The sequence below is a fragment of the Etheostoma spectabile genome, chromosome 15 (genome assembly GCF_008692095.1).
Source record: "Etheostoma spectabile isolate EspeVRDwgs_2016 chromosome 15, UIUC_Espe_1.0, whole genome shotgun sequence".
Lineage (NCBI taxonomy): Eukaryota > Metazoa > Chordata > Actinopteri > Perciformes > Percidae > Etheostoma > Etheostoma spectabile.
Window position 1 is genome coordinate 5,288,060 of NC_045747.1, and position 16,978 is coordinate 5,305,037.

A 16,978-nucleotide genomic window follows, 5' to 3' on the forward strand; every position below is an offset into this window, starting at 1 on the left:
CTTAATTCTACACAAACCTTCCCAGCAGACCTCCAATCACATGCCTCCAAGACCCTCTTCCTTCCTGGCGAGCACTTTGGAGTCACGTGGAGTCAAACAGCAGCTTCAGTTTACACATGATTGTTAATAACACACTGCACAACACATCAGCATGCAGCAGCCACCTGTATGTTCAACCTCGGCTTTATATTCATGGTTAACGATTCACTGGAGCTATCCGTAATCTTTGTGCCTCTTGTTCTTCCTGAACCCATGGTGGAGATATTTTTAAAACTAATGCTAATGATCTGGTCTATTAATGCATGTCACAAAACAGTGTATTAACATTCTGGATCTGTTTTTCTCTCCTCTGGTCTCTTCCAGGAGGTGTTGTGCACTGAACTGCGGCCACGTCTCTGTGTGATCCAGCGAGGGCCGAACGGATATGGCTTCAACCTGCACAGCGAGCGGGCGCGTCCGGGCCAGTACATCAGAGCTGTGGATGAAGACTCTCCAGCAGAGAGGGCAGGCCTGCTGTCCAAGGACAGGATAGTACAGGTACTGTAAGAAGTAGGAGAATGCAGTATGGTGTACTAAGAGGGACATTATTGTTCTGGTGAGTTGATCTTTTGCTCAGAAACTCTGGCAAATGTTTGTCTTATGTAAGAATCATTAATGTAAGTCATTTGCAGTATTAGCAACATTTACTTCTTAACTTAATAGTTACAGAGTAATCTTTATAAGAAGTAACTGATTAGAAACACAAGAATTTCCGTCCTGATTAGTCTGCCATACTTTTGCTCTAAGCAGCCTGCATTGATTTTTTTAATACTTGGATGAAAATAGAGAAGAATGGTGTGGCATGTAATCAGGACTCACCTATAAGGTATGAAGGAGAACACTGTGTGACAATGTACCCAAAGTACTATCACAACTGTCAAAACAATTCCATGATCAATAAAAATAGACAAAGATAAATACTATAAATACCAATTTAAAATCAGTGTTACTCCTGGTACACACTCATGTTACCTTGTAGTTAATATGATGCTGAATTTTAGGTCTTTAAATATGGATTAATATCATACAGTTTTCGGACAAACTAGTGCATACTAAAAAGTAAATGTAAATGTGCTGTATTTATATAGCGCTTTTCCAGTCTTAACAACTGCTCAAAGCGCTTTTACATCTACAGGAAACATTCACCATTCACACACTGTGGCCGGGGCTGCCATACAAGGTGCCACCTGCTCATCAGATAAACATTCACACACATTCACACTCCGAAACTGCTCCTCAGATCTCTGCAGGGTAATTTAAGACAGCTAGCTAAACAATCTGTCGAATCTGAGTTTTCTGTTGCACGACTAAAACTACTTTTGAACGTACACGTTCAACAAGATTCTTCCCGAGGCCTTTTTGCAGCGGCACTGGGCCTCTGTCCGGGGCAAAGCGCGCCCATGACGATTGTGAGTAGTTGAACAAAAAGCCACTAAACCCGAGCACATTTTTCTCCCATTCCCAATTACTGTGTGTTGCCAGAACGTCCTCCTCAGCGCTGTGGAGGAAGGTCTAATGCAAGACTATATAAGTACACACATAGAAAAGGGTTTATTTTAAAACAGAACAGTAATCTGACTTGTCCAAATCCACCCCCAAAAATATTCTCCAGTGGTATCAACTAGGCCTTCTGGTAGTCAGAAGTGGTCAGGTCTTTTTCCCAAAGTTAACTGTGTTTTCAGAGGAATGTGTTGTGAACTAACAGCCGCTGTGTGGGGTCTGAAATCCCCCAGAGTGCTCTGGTGTAAGTGTCACTGTGAGCAGCCTCACACTGGAATAATCAGCTTCTTAACTGGTCTGGGGTCAGCTTTGTCCACCAGATTTTTTTTTTTTTTGTGTATCACTGGCCTACAGAGAGATGTGATGTGTGTTGAAAACAAAAAACAAAATTATAATGTGAATTCTTGAAATTTCCGGATCACAAAGGAAGATGTAATATGCTCAAAATAAACTTCAGACAATTCCGGTGAAAACAGCAAGTGTGTCATTAAAATGTTTGTTCAAAGTTCTGAGATTTTGAAAAATAGTCATTATGATACTGTTATGCTCAACAGCGACAACATTTTGAGCTAATGTAGGAGAGACGCTGCTGTACCTTTAAGCATACCACAGGCCACATGCCCATGTTTGTATTGTCCTCTAATAAAACCTTGTGGTTGGTATATCATACAACCAACCATACTTCCACTTTCTTTAGCAGAAGCAGAAGACACACAATGCATTTGCCTAATACATCATTTCAACACATGGTTAAATCAGAGCTAATAATCCTTCATTTTCTAAGTGAATGACAATAAGAACTAGAGTGAAATGGAAAGGAAGAATCATAGGAAAAGGAGGACTGAGGGATTAAAAGTACCATAGAGATTTGGGTCTGTAAGAGAGTCTAGCGAGGGCTTTCCAGTCCCCCAGAGGGCCCCAGACAGCCACACCACCCACTGAGGAGCGGGGCTTTGTGGGGAGACAGCCATTGTTACTGCTGTTACTGGCCAAGCAGCTATTGTCCAGCTTCCTCTGTGGGACTGGCTTGGACGTGCAGGTCCACCCTATGACCTAAACACACACACACACACACACACACACACACACACACACACACACACACACACCCTTTGAGACATTTTCACATGCTTTCCCATGGTGATTTTATTCCAGAACACTCAGCTGGTGTGGGAGTGAGCCACCTGACATGTTGATTTTAATGTATACCACAGAGTTAAAGTACCACATGTAAACATGGTGGTAAAAGTTGATTTAAGGGACAAAATAAAAGAAGAAATATTTTTTGGGTATTGAGCGTGTTATTGTTTTGCAAGTTAGTGGTTGAAAGAATGTGTGCGTGTGTGTGTTTGTGTGTGTGTGTGTGTGTGTGTTTGTGTGCGTGCGTACGTGCGTTTTCCGTGCAGGATTTCCTGTCCTGCAGACAAAGTGATAATATTGAGAAAGAAATCCTTGACAGTGATGAAACAGTTTGTTCACTTCTCTGGGAACAAAGACAAGACAGCCCTCTTCCAAAAAAAACGTTTTTAGTTTATTTTATTATAGGATCCTCATTAGTTGTGCCCTTAAGCACAGCTACTCTTCCTAGGGTCTACATTTAAAAACATACATCCAGCATTACAGTCCACATCATTTCATTTAACACATTTAAATACATACATGAAACATTTCACAGGATTAAATGGGAAACCAGGGTAAAAAAAACTAAAATAATCTCTTTTTCTCCTCAGGTGAACGGTGTGTCAGTAGAAGGGAAGACACATTCAGAAGTCGTGGCAGTCATTAAAGCCGGGGGGAGTGAAGCACGTCTGCTGGTTGTGGACCCTGACACAGATGCCTACTTCAAGAAGTGCCGAGTGGCCCCCAACTTGGACCACCTCACCGGTAAGTGAGGACCCCAAAACACACACACACACACACACACACACACACACACACACACACACACACACACACACACACACACACAAAACAATTTCACCATCAAGAGGCAGCGCAAGTGCAACTGCAGCCGTCTGGCAAGGATGGAGTGAATGATTGCAATTAGCTCGTAATGTTTCACTCCTGGTTCATCGTCAGTTATAGACATGCTGTAGACACTAGAAGCTGCCTCCTCCTGTCCTCCGCCTAACTCCTAACAGATTAGAGGTCTGTCACAGTTTCTTGGCTCTCTCCTCTTTAAATTGTTTCTATCTCTCGCTCTATTCTGTCCTGCATGACTTTTTTTCCCTTTTCTCTCCCTGCCAAGAAACGCAGACAGAGACAGAGACGCTGAGCCACTTCCTGCCCCCCAGTCCTGTGGAGAAAGTTAATCTTTTAGACATAAATAGATCAGATCAGACAGATCAGAGTAACAGTGTTGCTCGTGAAAGGCTTCAATGCCGATCTTTTTCTCTCTCGCAAAGGTTTAATAGCTCAACAACAAGTTGTAAGTGTGAAATTTCCGTCCTGTGGTAACTCCATCCACTGATGAAGGCCACGAGAGTGTGGAGCCCCTAAAGTTCCCAAAAACGTCCCATAAGAGAGTCATTGTCTAGACTTCGTAGTCAAACTGATTTTTCAAAGGTTGTTAATAAACTTTCAAGATCAATAAATGAATACATGACTGATTCAAGGGATCTTCTTTTTGCGACCTTCTCTCCAAATCCACAAACAGGTCGGATATGGTTATTTAGTGCCTTGCTCAAAGGCACTTTGACATGACACAGGTCCTGGTATATCTACCACGGCCACCAGGGGGAGCCCTAGTACAGTCTGTGATTGAGTTTCTGTGTTTTAGGGCTGTCCCTCCACAGAAAAAAGATCCTCAGGCAGGTGGTGTGTGTGTGTGTGTGTGTGTGTGTGTGTGTGTGTGAGTGTGTGAGTACCACTCAGATGCCTCATGTAAACATGCTGCCGCCAATTGTTGGCATGGCAACAGTTGGAGAATGGGGTTGTGGGAGGGGGGAGATGCAGCCCTTTGTATCCGGGACAGAGGAAATAGATTTTTCTTCCGTTAATATTTGTCGCTGTTATAAAAGAATGTTTCCATTTATGAATAAATTAGGTATATCTATCGGAACATCTATCGGTAAGCAGATGGGTGACTTGTCCTGTGTTGTGTACTTTTGTGCGATGAACCACATTGGGACTAAAGAGACACTGCACTGCCTTCGCTGAATGAAACGTAGATGTTCTATAATTTCCTGGACTCTCCAACTCTCCAGTGTTTCAGTCCAAGATCAAAAACTATGCCGCCCTACAGTAGAGAGATTTCAGTGAGGCGTTTCCCAGGTAACTGCCTGCACTTCACATGCTTCCCACTCAGAGAGCACCTGCCTTCAGTGACTTTTAACGTCAACTCACTCACACAGCCTCTCCCTGAGCAGCCCGACTGGTCAGCAGCTTTGTTTGGTTACCAAGGCGCTCATTTCAAGTGGCCTCTCAGCCTGGAGCTGGAGCTGTACTGGGACTCGGAGAGGCTCCTCTCAGACTCAGGGGCACAAACACACATAGCAAAGACCTGTGGAGGACTCTAATCTCAGATTAAGTCTGGAGGGCTGGCTGCTATCTCCAGTGATCATCATCACTAGCTAGAAACACTTTTTCGGCTGAGTGGAAGATCAGAAGGATGGAAGGTAAGAGATGTGTCGGCCCTCTGTGATGAGTTACCAAATCTCAAAAATGAGGTTTGTGTTCGAACATGGCTGTATGCCAATGAGGAAAAACTGTAAGGAAGTTCCGCTACAGCTATCTAATATGTGGAGGGTCTGTGGATGCATTGGAGGATGAGGGGAGGTATAGAGCACCAGGAGGAGCCCCATCTCATAGAAGATGAACCATCTGTGAATAATAGATGATCTGCTCACACTCGCGCTATGTAATAGAGTAAGTGTTGGTGGAATGAAAGGTGAGCTGCTGAGAGACTCTTGATCTAGCAGAGTTGAGTTGATGGTGCAGGACTGAAGGTCTGCAAGTATCATGACATGCTATAAGTCCTGACAGACAGGGGAAGAGTTGTTTTTTTGGAGTCCAATGACGGATTCTTGTGTCATTTTCATGCCTACAGGTCCGCTGCCTGAGCCTGTGATTAATGGAGGAATGGAGGGGAAGGTAAGATTACACCAGCGGCAAAAATATCACACATACACATTATGCAGGATGACACTAAAAAGAGTGTAGAGATATAATTTGGTATGGAGATCTGCTTTAGAGTGAAGCCAAAAGTGGGATTTAAACTTTGAAGTGTATGAAGAGCTGTCTGTCTCCCACAGCAGCAACTTCCCTCTTCTCTGATGGAGCCTCTCCTTCCTGACAGAGAGGAGGACAATAAGAATTCTGCTTTGAATACTCTGTAACTCTTCATATGGCACACAGACCAGCAGGCCAAGGTCACACAGGGTTTCAAAGACACACGCCGTATTTTGGCATTCAGGTGTGGTTTGCCACATCAGAGAACTGAGACGCTGGCGAAGTGAGTTATTAATCACAGCGACGTGTACTCGACGGACTTCCTCTGATTGTCTAACCGTTCTGGCATTCATTGTATGGTGCTTTGTAGAAAACCGCACCCAGCAAGTACTCCATTAACTTTCAATTATTTGAAAATGTTTCAAATAGGACAGATTGTGTGTACAAAATAAAAATCCGCCAGTAGATTAAGTGGCTTGACCCACAGTTTATAGCGTTTTTTATATAAAGAATATTAAAAGTAGAAGCAACACTTTTGAGCCAAGACATGAAGAATGTATCAACTTCATGTTAATCCTGCTGAAGTATTTGGGCGTAATCCCAATGAGACACAATGGCCACCACTTACTGTAGGAGGCAAGTGTACTTACTCACAGACTTAAAGGAATAGCTGGACATTTCGGGAAATATACTTGTAATATCTTGTTTGTTGAATCTGAAGTGAATTGTGTGTTCAGACAGAATGAAAGGGAATTTCAAAGGCAACACAATCCCATACAAAGTCAATGGTAGGATCCAGTTAGACACAAAATAACGCCAAGATGCGTCTGCACAATTTAAAAATGTTTCAACGTTAAAGGAACATTTTGTCCTGTCCTGGAGCTTCATAGAGTGCAGCAGGAACGAGTTCTAAAACCTGGAAGTGCGTTAGCAGTTTTGCATTTGTCTTGAAGTCAATGGGTTGTTTGGATGGATTTTTGGTTAGATGCCTGAAATGGAAAAAAGTATCATAAACTTTTGTTTGCCACAGAGCTTATTTTCTACTATAAAAAAAATCCTATTTGCTTTTTGTCAAAGAGGACCAGGCCAATGCCAACTTCTGGGTTAGCCTACAAAAGTGCTTCAACTCTGCAACACTATTATATGCTTCATAAACTTACAGGGACGAGGAGACAGACCGGAGAGAAATAGCAGAAAGAACACCAAGTCCCACTCCCACTGGCACGGTCTGGGCGTCCATTTCTCCATTTTACATCAAAGCTAACATCTGTACACTTGGTACATCAGCTGTTTGACAAATAAATACCAATGATCAGCAGCAGTCACATCACGTGAATGATGCAAGGCGAAAATATGTTTCACTTTTTGTCTGAACAAACCTTAAAAATGACAAATGGCTATTTTGTCATGGTTATGTGACAGATGTATCTTGGTTCTGAGACTCCAGGATGTTACTGCTCTCAGCCAAGAAATAGTCAGAGAATAACGCCTCCGTAAAACACAACATTTTTATTTTTATACTTTTTTCATTTATACACAAACAACTCACAAGAAATGAATTAGAGTTTTAGAGGTGCTGGTGAGTGAATTTTTTTTTTTAGTAGATGTAGTTGTTGCCATAAGCGGCTGTGGCTTCATATTTGAAATACAGATGTAAGAGTGGTATAAATATTCTTATTTATTTCTCTACCAGAAAGATTAGATCAGATTAGATTAGATTATACTGTATTCATCCCACAACGAGGACATTTTGTTATTACAGCAGCAGCATTTTCTTCAATAACAGCAAAAAACAAAAACACACAAACAAGTAAGCACACAAGGGAAATCCTTTTGTGTATGTCTAACTGTATATTCCAACAAACACAAGCTTTATGTATGTGTCTGTGCTTTTCTAACCTCACAGGAATGCTTTTTAAGTGTCTCTCAGGTTACCAGAGTGTCTTGTTCCCAGGTGGACACACTAGACTTGGATGTAAATCAGTGTTGATGAGATAAGTCCAGACTTGTATAAAGACACTAAAACACCATCTAAAATACTCTACTGTGCCAACCGTGGCTGCCTTCCGCTCAGGCGTTTGGCCAAACATGCAAGGGCAAGTGAAGCCTGACCGCGGCTTCCCGTAGCTCAGGGACAGTATGTGCAGCAGTAAAGTTACATGTTCTCATATTGTTGGGTAACAGATGCTTGTTTAAGGGTTGATGAGCTGAGGGAGGGAGGTGGGGGAGGGGCTTCCAGAGGTCAGGGAGAAGTCGTGAGGTAAAAGATGCGGTCTTTAAAGGGTGGTGGGTTGGGGTGGGTTCAAAGTCCATTTTTTTTGACAGGAGAGACTAATACCGAGTTTGCAGGGACTTAAAATACCTCTTCCTGCAACCTTTGCAACTCATTCAAACTACTACAAAACGCTGGGGGAAAGAAATAATCTGAATCAAATGATGAGCAACGCAACCAGGTAGAGAAGCAGGATTTCTCAAATTTCACCATTCGACACTCTTACAAAACAAAGTTTAATCGGCTGTTGCTTTCTCGCCGAATATATTCCAAGGAAATCCCACAGATGTACTAAATACCTCTTATTTGTTATTCCCACATCACTAAATTAGCAGACATGTTTGACCGTAAAAACACTAAGAATGAACCTCAATGAATGAACCAATGATTTGTCTTACTTATTTACATATACCTCCATATATTTAGCTTTTCTTAAACTAATTATGTGTTAGAGAAACACTTCATAGGTGCTTCTAGCTAAGGTAAACGTGTACTCATTAGAAAAACCAACTCAAATCCAAGGTTGCCCCCCTGTGGTAAAGTCTAGTGCTGCACCAAGGCTGGGAAAGAAAAATAGTTTCCCAATCACACTTGTTGGACTGTACAGTGATGTTACTGCCTTGTAAATGTCTACCATGTTAACAAATGTTTATATCTGTAATGATTTTGATATTCTAATTATAAAGCGATGCTGATGCTGAGTCTCTGTGTTCCCAGGTGAATGGTAGAGGGGCCAAAGAGGCAGAGAGGGACTCAAAGCTGTCAGTCAGTCCTTCTCCATCCAATGCCTCGTCCAACACCTCGCTCACAACCCCACCCGCTAACACCCCACCCGAGGTACATCTCAGGAAATATCCTGCAGCACAACAACTTTATATGATTTATAATTTTTTTTTTTAAATAAACATAATTCATTATGCTTCATTTCATAATTTGTTCCCGTTTTTTCATCAGCGTTTCATCGCAGACGCCATCCCAGCACTCAACCTGTCCCTGCAGCAGGTCAAAGAGCGCGCCCACCAGAAACGCTCCAACAAGAGAGCCCCGCCCATGGACTGGACCAAGAAAAATGAACTCTTCAGCAACCTATAGGACAAACGCACACACACACACACACATGCACACGCACACACACACACACACACACACACACCAGATTTATATTGATTCTTACAAAGAGACATCAGCAAGATATTTTTTATTGTCATGACATTAAAAAGAGCAGTTTAACTACTGGCATCGGACAAATCAAGCCTGTAAAATATAGTATGTTCTTCATGTATATGAATTATAAAACATATTATAAAACAGATATTATATATGTATAATGTGCTACTAACAATGAAAGATGTATATGCCAATGAGAGAACTGGACAATGTTGAAAAGTGTGTGTGTGTGTGTGTGTGTGTGTGTGGTTTGTGTGTGTGTGGTGTGTGTGTGTGTTGTGTGTGTGTGGGGGGTGTGTGGTGTGGGTGTGTTTTGTGTGTGTGTGTGGTGGTGTGTGTGTGTGCGTGTGTGTGTGTGTGTGTGTGTGTGCGCGCGTGCGTGTGTGACTCTGACAGTCCCTGCTGGCCAGAGTCTGGTGCCTGTGGAGTTGATCGTTATGCTCAGTTTATGGCCATGCTCCTCCGTCTGCTTATCTGTCTATTTTCTACTAACACTTAAAACATCATAGTGTCTTCAACAACGTGAGTTAACCCAACCAGACAATCAGTTAATTAATATCTCTAGTTTACCTTTTTATTAGTTTGTTGGGATCAAACATCTGACTGAACAGTAATGTTTTATTGGCGTAGATTTCAGTTTACATGTTAAAGCCCTTTTTGTGAATAAGAAACGTCCTGATGGCTTTAAACTGGAAAGAACTGTGTTTTAAATAGGGTTCTGTTATGTATCTCTCATGTACATTTTTACTTTTTTTTTTACATGAATTCCACTCTGAATTGAAAACGAGTTCCGCTTTATCGTTTCTTGCAACACTACTATCCACACTTTGTCTGAATACATGATATCATCTTTTATTAAATGTGAACTACAGTTTATGATGAGTAAATTATACCGTCCTCACTTTGCTGTGGATGGCCGTTCAGTTCACATATGGAATATTTTTATTGCTCCTTGAGAAATGAGATTTTTACACATTTCTTTCAATGTCTTAAAAAACCATAATTATGTAACTTCGAGATGAAGTATTTCTACAAATTGTCTGTGCTTCACTAGATTTAGTGCATTTGTCCACTATTAAGAAGAGTGATTTTTCTAAAGGATTTAACTATATGCAGAGTTTTGTTATAGCTTATGTGTAAGAAGTAAGCAATTTATATACTGTAATAAATTGGTCATCACAACAACATCATCCAGTGAAGTTGTTTTTTATCAGTTTTGTGAGAGAAAAAAAGTCTCTGGCATTCTTAGGTCAAAGTGTGTGTGTGTGTGTGTGTGTGTGTGTGTGTGTAGCACCAAGCTGTTCTTAATTGTTATTTAGAAGCCAGTTTGACACCCAGCGCGTTAGTTACCAAAGATTAAGGGATTGCTAAATGCTAAAATATTTGTTATTGCAAATTTGTGTCAAAATTGACTCACACAGGACAGAAAACTGTTCAATTCTCTCTGTGAGACCCATTGGTCAAACACAAAAATCTGATCTGTGGTCAGAGATGCAACCTGGTGTGTTTTATTTGAAACCACACCAGAAATGGCTCGCTCAAACTGTTGGATCTGCTAATTCAAGGTTGAAAAAAAGGGATCAATTAGAGTAAAAAAAAAATCCTTCGCATTCAAAGCCATCTCCTTTCTTTAGACCAGGAGGCCTCAATTCAGTTGATTTTTAATTTTTTAAATCTGACCCCATCAATGTAAAATATAATTCCAAGTATCAGCATCCTTATGCTGCTCCTTTAACTTACACATCACCCCCCATTCTCACCCTTAATTCACTGGCAAATTCAGTGTTATTGTTGTGTTTATATTTTCACAGGACTCATGCTTGCAGTCTGTGCTCCTCTTCTGTCTTTCAACATGTCACTGTCTCCAGCAGCTGTCTCTTTCTAATGGCCTCGACCTTTCTGCTCCTCCGCTCTCCTTCTAGCCCTGCCATCACTATCACAGCTCACTGTCACGCTCTTTGCTGCTCCCCTGTGTCTCACTGGGATCATCAACCTAATTGGACATGATGGACATTGGGGGTAAATGGGATAAAATGGTGACTTGGCATAGAAAGATAATAACGATGTTGTTATATTGTTATAATTGTTATAATTGGCTATTATGAGAATCCTAGTAACCGTGTAATTATGATGGATGAAGGATGATGTTCAAAGGTGTGTGGCATAATAACTTCAAAGCCGAATGTTGAGATAATGATGATGACTTTTATCGCTGGATTAAGTCAGTCCTTTGGGGCCCATTATTCCCTTTATTGTGCAAATAAAGGCCAATAATGTACAGCCAGTTAGCTTATTTTAGCACAAAGACTGAAAACGGGGACCCAGTTAGCCGATTTTATACAAACAAGACATATCTTAAATAGTAAGCAGAGGTCCTGGTACGCAAAGTTCATTACCTTTGGACAGAGCCAGGTTAGCCATTTGCCCCTCTTTCCAGTCTTTGTGCTGAGCCTTTAAGCTAACAACCTACTAGCAGTTTAGCTTTCTATTTTGAATACAAAGAGAGCGTTTATGATCTTCTCATCTAACGCTGGGCAAAAAAAAATCAAGAAAAGCATATTTCCCAGTAATAATATATATATGTATGAACTTGATATTGTGATACTGTAATACATATCAACTCACAATATTCTTAAGATATTGCTGTCATGTCACTTAAGTCAGCTTCTGTTGAGTCGGAAGTTTAAAAAGAAAAAAGAAAGAAAGTGGTTAGTCACCACTTACCTGACCTCCTCGTCTCTTTCTTTATCAGCTGCTAATAGCATAACACACCCGAATCTTATAGTCAAGTTAAATTGTGGGTAATTTAGGCGCCAGTTTTTAGTAGGAAGAAGGAAGAGGAATACGTGGAACTGTCCATCTTGAGTGAAATGCTAAAATGGTGAAGTACTTTTTAAGTGTTCACACTAAATAATTTAATTCATACATGAAAGGAAAAGAGCAAAGAATCCTCAAATATTAATCCTTGTTTCTTATCAAACAGCAAGTACAGCAAGTAAATGCATTTTCATACATTATATAACTTCACATCTCTCCTTTGTGCTGCATTAGCACACCGAACCACGATCAACATGATGATGATGTGAAGGAGGATGGGGGATGGTGACTTTAATAATTAAGATGATGAAGGGCAGGTGCGGGTCGTGCGTTGGACCTTCACAGCTTAGGCGCAAACACAGCCGGTTGCTAGGTAACAGTGTCTGCCGGGGGTCCTTGTAAGGCCTGGAGCTGGGGTGAGACAAGGGGTTGACACAACTCTACCTTCAAACCCCACAGCATGCTAAAAATAGACCTGTGTGGGTGCGTGTGCGCGTGTGTGTGTGTGCGTGCATGAGTATGTGCGTGTGGAGAAAATAACAGAGAAACATGGAATAAGTGACATCAAGTGTACGGAGAAGGATGAAGGAGGAGATTTGGGGAAGGTGATACAAAGTCTGACGCATTAGCCGAGCAGTGCTGCTGTAACACGAGCTTCTTTCCCTCTGTCTTCTCTTAGAAAGCTTTATCCCCTTCTGCCTTACTTTCCTCACACGCACACTCTCACACTCACACACACACCATCTCCTTTTATAAAAATATCCAAGGACAATCCTCACTATTAATAGGAAGTGTTGTCAACTGGCTCTGGAGAAATGAGACCTTCTGTTCAGCTAACTATTTTGGCGGTCCTTTGCAGCCATGACCCCTTACACTGTCAATTACATTATTTCTCAAGACTATTAAAAACAGTAAAAACTAGTTTCACACATACAACATAGACAACATATCTCTTTTCAATTAAACCTTTGACCGTGACATGAGTTTTTCTTTCTTTTATAAACAAAAATCATAATTTATTCTAGCATTAATATTAAAAAGCACATGTTTTATCTTCTTAAAAGGCCACGACCATTGTTTTCTGCTGTGAGTGCCCATCATGGGATCCCACAGAGAATTGTTCCAGAGCAACAGTGATGGACTCAGTGTTATATTATTTACTTGGCTCCTCTTTCAGCACTGTGCTCTTTTGGTTCCAGCACTGGAGCATACTGCGGGTGATTTATGGGCCTTGGGGTCACCATCCTGTAGCCCTGCCCTCAGCTGTACCCCGACCGCTACATTCTGACTGCATCCAGTTATCTGCATCCAGTGTTTTTGAGTCAATGCATGCACACTGTGACACGAGTGGGATGTGGTTGTTAGCTACTTAGGTAGCATACACCTTGAGCCGTTTGCCATTGGTTAATGACATGCGTTGCAGCTGCTTGTACATGACAGAATTTAAATAGTTTAACCAATGAACAATTGCAATCACAACACTTAAGCCCTATTTACACGGGACTAGTACTACCTGGGGACCTCTAATAATTTATAACAATCTCACCTGTGATCTTAATCCAGTGCAAATTTGCCATGTCTTTCACTTGTAAGTAAACATTCAGTTGCAGATTACCATATTTCACCAAATCCCATGTGAATCGGGCATCTCTGTGACAAAAATGTGGATTGTGTAATGAGGCAGGCCTGCTTGATTCTTTCTGTAAATGATTGTAAAGATTTCCCCAAAAAATGTTTAACATTGACTGTCTAACAGATGTGCTTGCCCACCGCTTATGGAGAAGGTTTTATTTTATAAGCATGGCCTATCATCTGAAGTGAGCTAGCGAGGGTGGAAACCTTGCAGTCGACGGGGGCAGCTGCAGCCTGCTGCGGCAGGGAGAACCGACGCATCGGATTCTGTTACAGAGGGCGCCGTGGAGGACGATCACTGCCTGATGAACATGAACCATTGGTTTGTCTTGCTCTCTTAAAGTGTCCTGGTTTTATTGCACTGTTATCTAATATGATTACAGAGCCTGTGTTTCTGAATGCTATGCCAACCTAGTTTTATTTGGCCTACTCTTTATAGGTTAGCTGGGCCACATCTGTGTTCACTCGGAAGGAATCACTGCACGTGGCTTGACACTTGTAATGACATTTTGAACATGTTTAAAACTTGCCCTGTCTAAGCCTGTTGGGTACTAACTCTAGCAGGGGGGTAACACGGTGTAGACAGCACAGATTGGTTTAGTTTTTCTCTCTACTGACAGCAATCCGAATTTACAAACAACAGAGCTACGTGTTGGAATCCACTGGAATTCTCCTTTAACTTCATTTAATATTTTATGTGGCATTTCCTTTTGTGGGGAATTAGCCATCCCAGAGCTCACTACACTAAGTGCAAATGTTCCACCAAAACAAGTTTCTTCCTGAGACTATTTTGCAGAGGCACCGTGGCTGCACCAGGAGCTTAGCGCCGCCCAAGACGATTGTGATTGGTTTAAAGAAATATAAACCAGAGCCAGAGTGTTGTTTTTCTTCTATTCTAGAATGTATGTGTGGTGTAGCCAGCTCAGCGCTGTGGAGAAAGGTCTGTCAATTCCAGAATGCAGCCCCATAAATCCTGGAGAAAACCAAAGACTGACTTCCATCATGCCTGCCTATTTAGAGTTGCTAAGCTATGATTGGACAATCACTGTTCGAAGGAGGGGTTACTTGTAACTTATTGAAAAAATCATGCCACTTTATCAATAACTACTTGACTGTGTGTGTGTGTGTGTGTGTGTGTGTGTGTGTGTGTGTGTGTGTGTGTGTGTGTGTGTGGGTGTGGGGTGTGGTGGTGTGTGTGTGTGTGTGTGTGTGTGTGTGTGTGTGTGTGTGTGTGTGGTGTTTGTGTAAATCAGGGGTCTCAAACTCAACTTACTTGGGGGCCGCTGAAAGTAGAGTGGGTTTGGCTGGGCCGCATCAAGTATCCAAAAAAAACAACAACTATTCCTCCAAACAGGGCGCGGAACTGGCGGTGCTATAAGCCCCTAGATCTGATATGGTTGGTGAATTTCACAACAACAGACATCACATTGTCAAACCTCAGGCATTTGCCGCAACGAGTACTTAGCTAGCTTGACAACCGTTACGCCGCTGTCAGGAGACTACTACGGTAGCCAAGTGACAAGCGCAATGACAAAAAGTTTTAGAACGCGCGGGCCGCACTAACACTAACTTTGATGTCAAGTAGGGGGCCACAAAATATCATCCCGCGGGCCGCAATTGGCCCGGGCCGCGAGTTGGGAACCATGGTGTAAATCCAGGAATAGGGTTTGGTTTGGAACAGCACTTAAAGCTTAGCACCATTCTAACTAACCACACACCATGTCACACACACACACACACACACACACACGCACACACACACACACCACACACACACAAACAAACACACACAAACCTTGTGTGTGCAATCAACTCGGATGCCCGCACGCACACACACACACACACACACACACACACACACACACACACACACACCTGTCTGATGCATACCATGCTCTCTGTCCGTCTCACACTCACACTTGAACATACTGTGACAAGCTCCGAAATGTTGACACTTGTGTCTACAAGGTCACATTTCAATGCTCTCTCACATGGCTGCTTGTTTTTCTGATTGCAGCCTGCATTCACACTGCCAACAGCTTCTGACAGACATTTTTGGGTGGTTGGGGTTGTTTACTTTTATTGTATGGTTTTCCAAAAGACACATCAGTTGATAAAAGCCACCAATCAAATGCAATTGATCCTGCAGCTGGATCATCTTTAAGTCCTCCACATCACTTAACAAAGCAGCAATTTGTTTTCGTCCTACAAACTGCTTACGAGGCCGGAAAAATGTCTGCCACAGCTGGTCAATAAAAAACAAGCAAAGCAGCGTGATAAACACTCTCTTGTTCACGTCTCGCTCTCTCAACTTCTTTAAAGTGGACCCCCTTTATCTTGCTCAACACTCAGTCGTCATCCTTTCATCGCTGCTGTTTCTCCAGCCCATGTGCACCCAGTCATTCCCAGCCTGCCTGCGCTCAGGCCCCTATATGGCAGGGCCATCCGGCAGGGGAGCCACTGTGTTAAATATACTCTGAAGCTCCGAGAATGCCAAACTCCTCCAGCTAACCTGCCAGAAAGAGATGCACGGTGGAGCAGAGAGGGGTCTAACACACACAATGGGCACACATGTTCTCGTTGTCTCATCAGCATAAGGATTTCTGCAATGATTCTGATAAAATGAAGTACCACATACAGAATTCTATACCACACATTTCATTGTTATTTGCTCTCTTTGCATGGCCGTAGCCAGGATTTTAGAAATACTTAGTCACCACAACACACACCCAGACATTTTAGACAACGTAAATTACATTTTTTTTTTTTTTTAATAATGTGTTTATTACATTTTGATATAAACACAGAATAGAAACAACAAAACAACATGGCCACAAAAAGAACACATCTCTGAAAACTTGTCATGTGATATACACAGCACAATACACTCAGAGAAAATTGTCTCCCTACCTTAAACTGTGAGAGCATAACTGGGTAGACATGGATCTAAGTGTATGTACATACACCTACATACACATTAACACACTTACATAAGGAAATGCTCAGACCCATTACAACTGGCAGTGATGTAGCAAACACATATCTGGAAAGAAAGAACAGTTATAAAGAAAATAGTATCCAACCTTACAACCCAAAAACATCAGTAAGCCAGTTTTCCTCATTGCCATCTATCATCCCTTTTAATACAATAGTTGTAAGTCTTTTACCAGCATATTTAAAGAAAGGGGTCCAGATCCTAAAGAAATCATCCACCCTACATTTGAATCTGTATGTTAGATATTCCATTGGCAGTAAGTCAAATATGACTGTGTGCCAACCCCCAATTGTAGGTGGTGCATAATCAATCCATCTGAGCAATGTGTTTTTGGGAGCAGCAAATGTGAGAATACTGAGGAGCCTTCTTTGAAGAGATCCTTTAAT

At 41.9% G+C, this 16,978-nt stretch overlaps 1 protein-coding gene across 1 annotated transcript in view; it reads left to right on the plus strand.

Moving 5' to 3' along the window:
* The window catches only part of nherf1b (NHERF family PDZ scaffold protein 1b), a 26,997-nt gene extending 16,659 nt beyond the window's left edge, over window positions 1-10,338 (plus strand). The window contains exons 2-6 of the mRNA XM_032538718.1: window positions 364-537; window positions 3,270-3,423; window positions 5,588-5,631; window positions 8,699-8,818; window positions 8,936-10,338. Of these exons, the coding sequence (XP_032394609.1) occupies window positions 364-537; window positions 3,270-3,423; window positions 5,588-5,631; window positions 8,699-8,818; window positions 8,936-9,073 (630 nt within the window). The 3' untranslated portion in view covers window positions 9,074-10,338. The remainder of the gene's footprint in view (window positions 1-363; window positions 538-3,269; window positions 3,424-5,587; window positions 5,632-8,698; window positions 8,819-8,935) is intronic.
* Window positions 10,339-16,978: the final 6,640 nt, after the last annotated feature.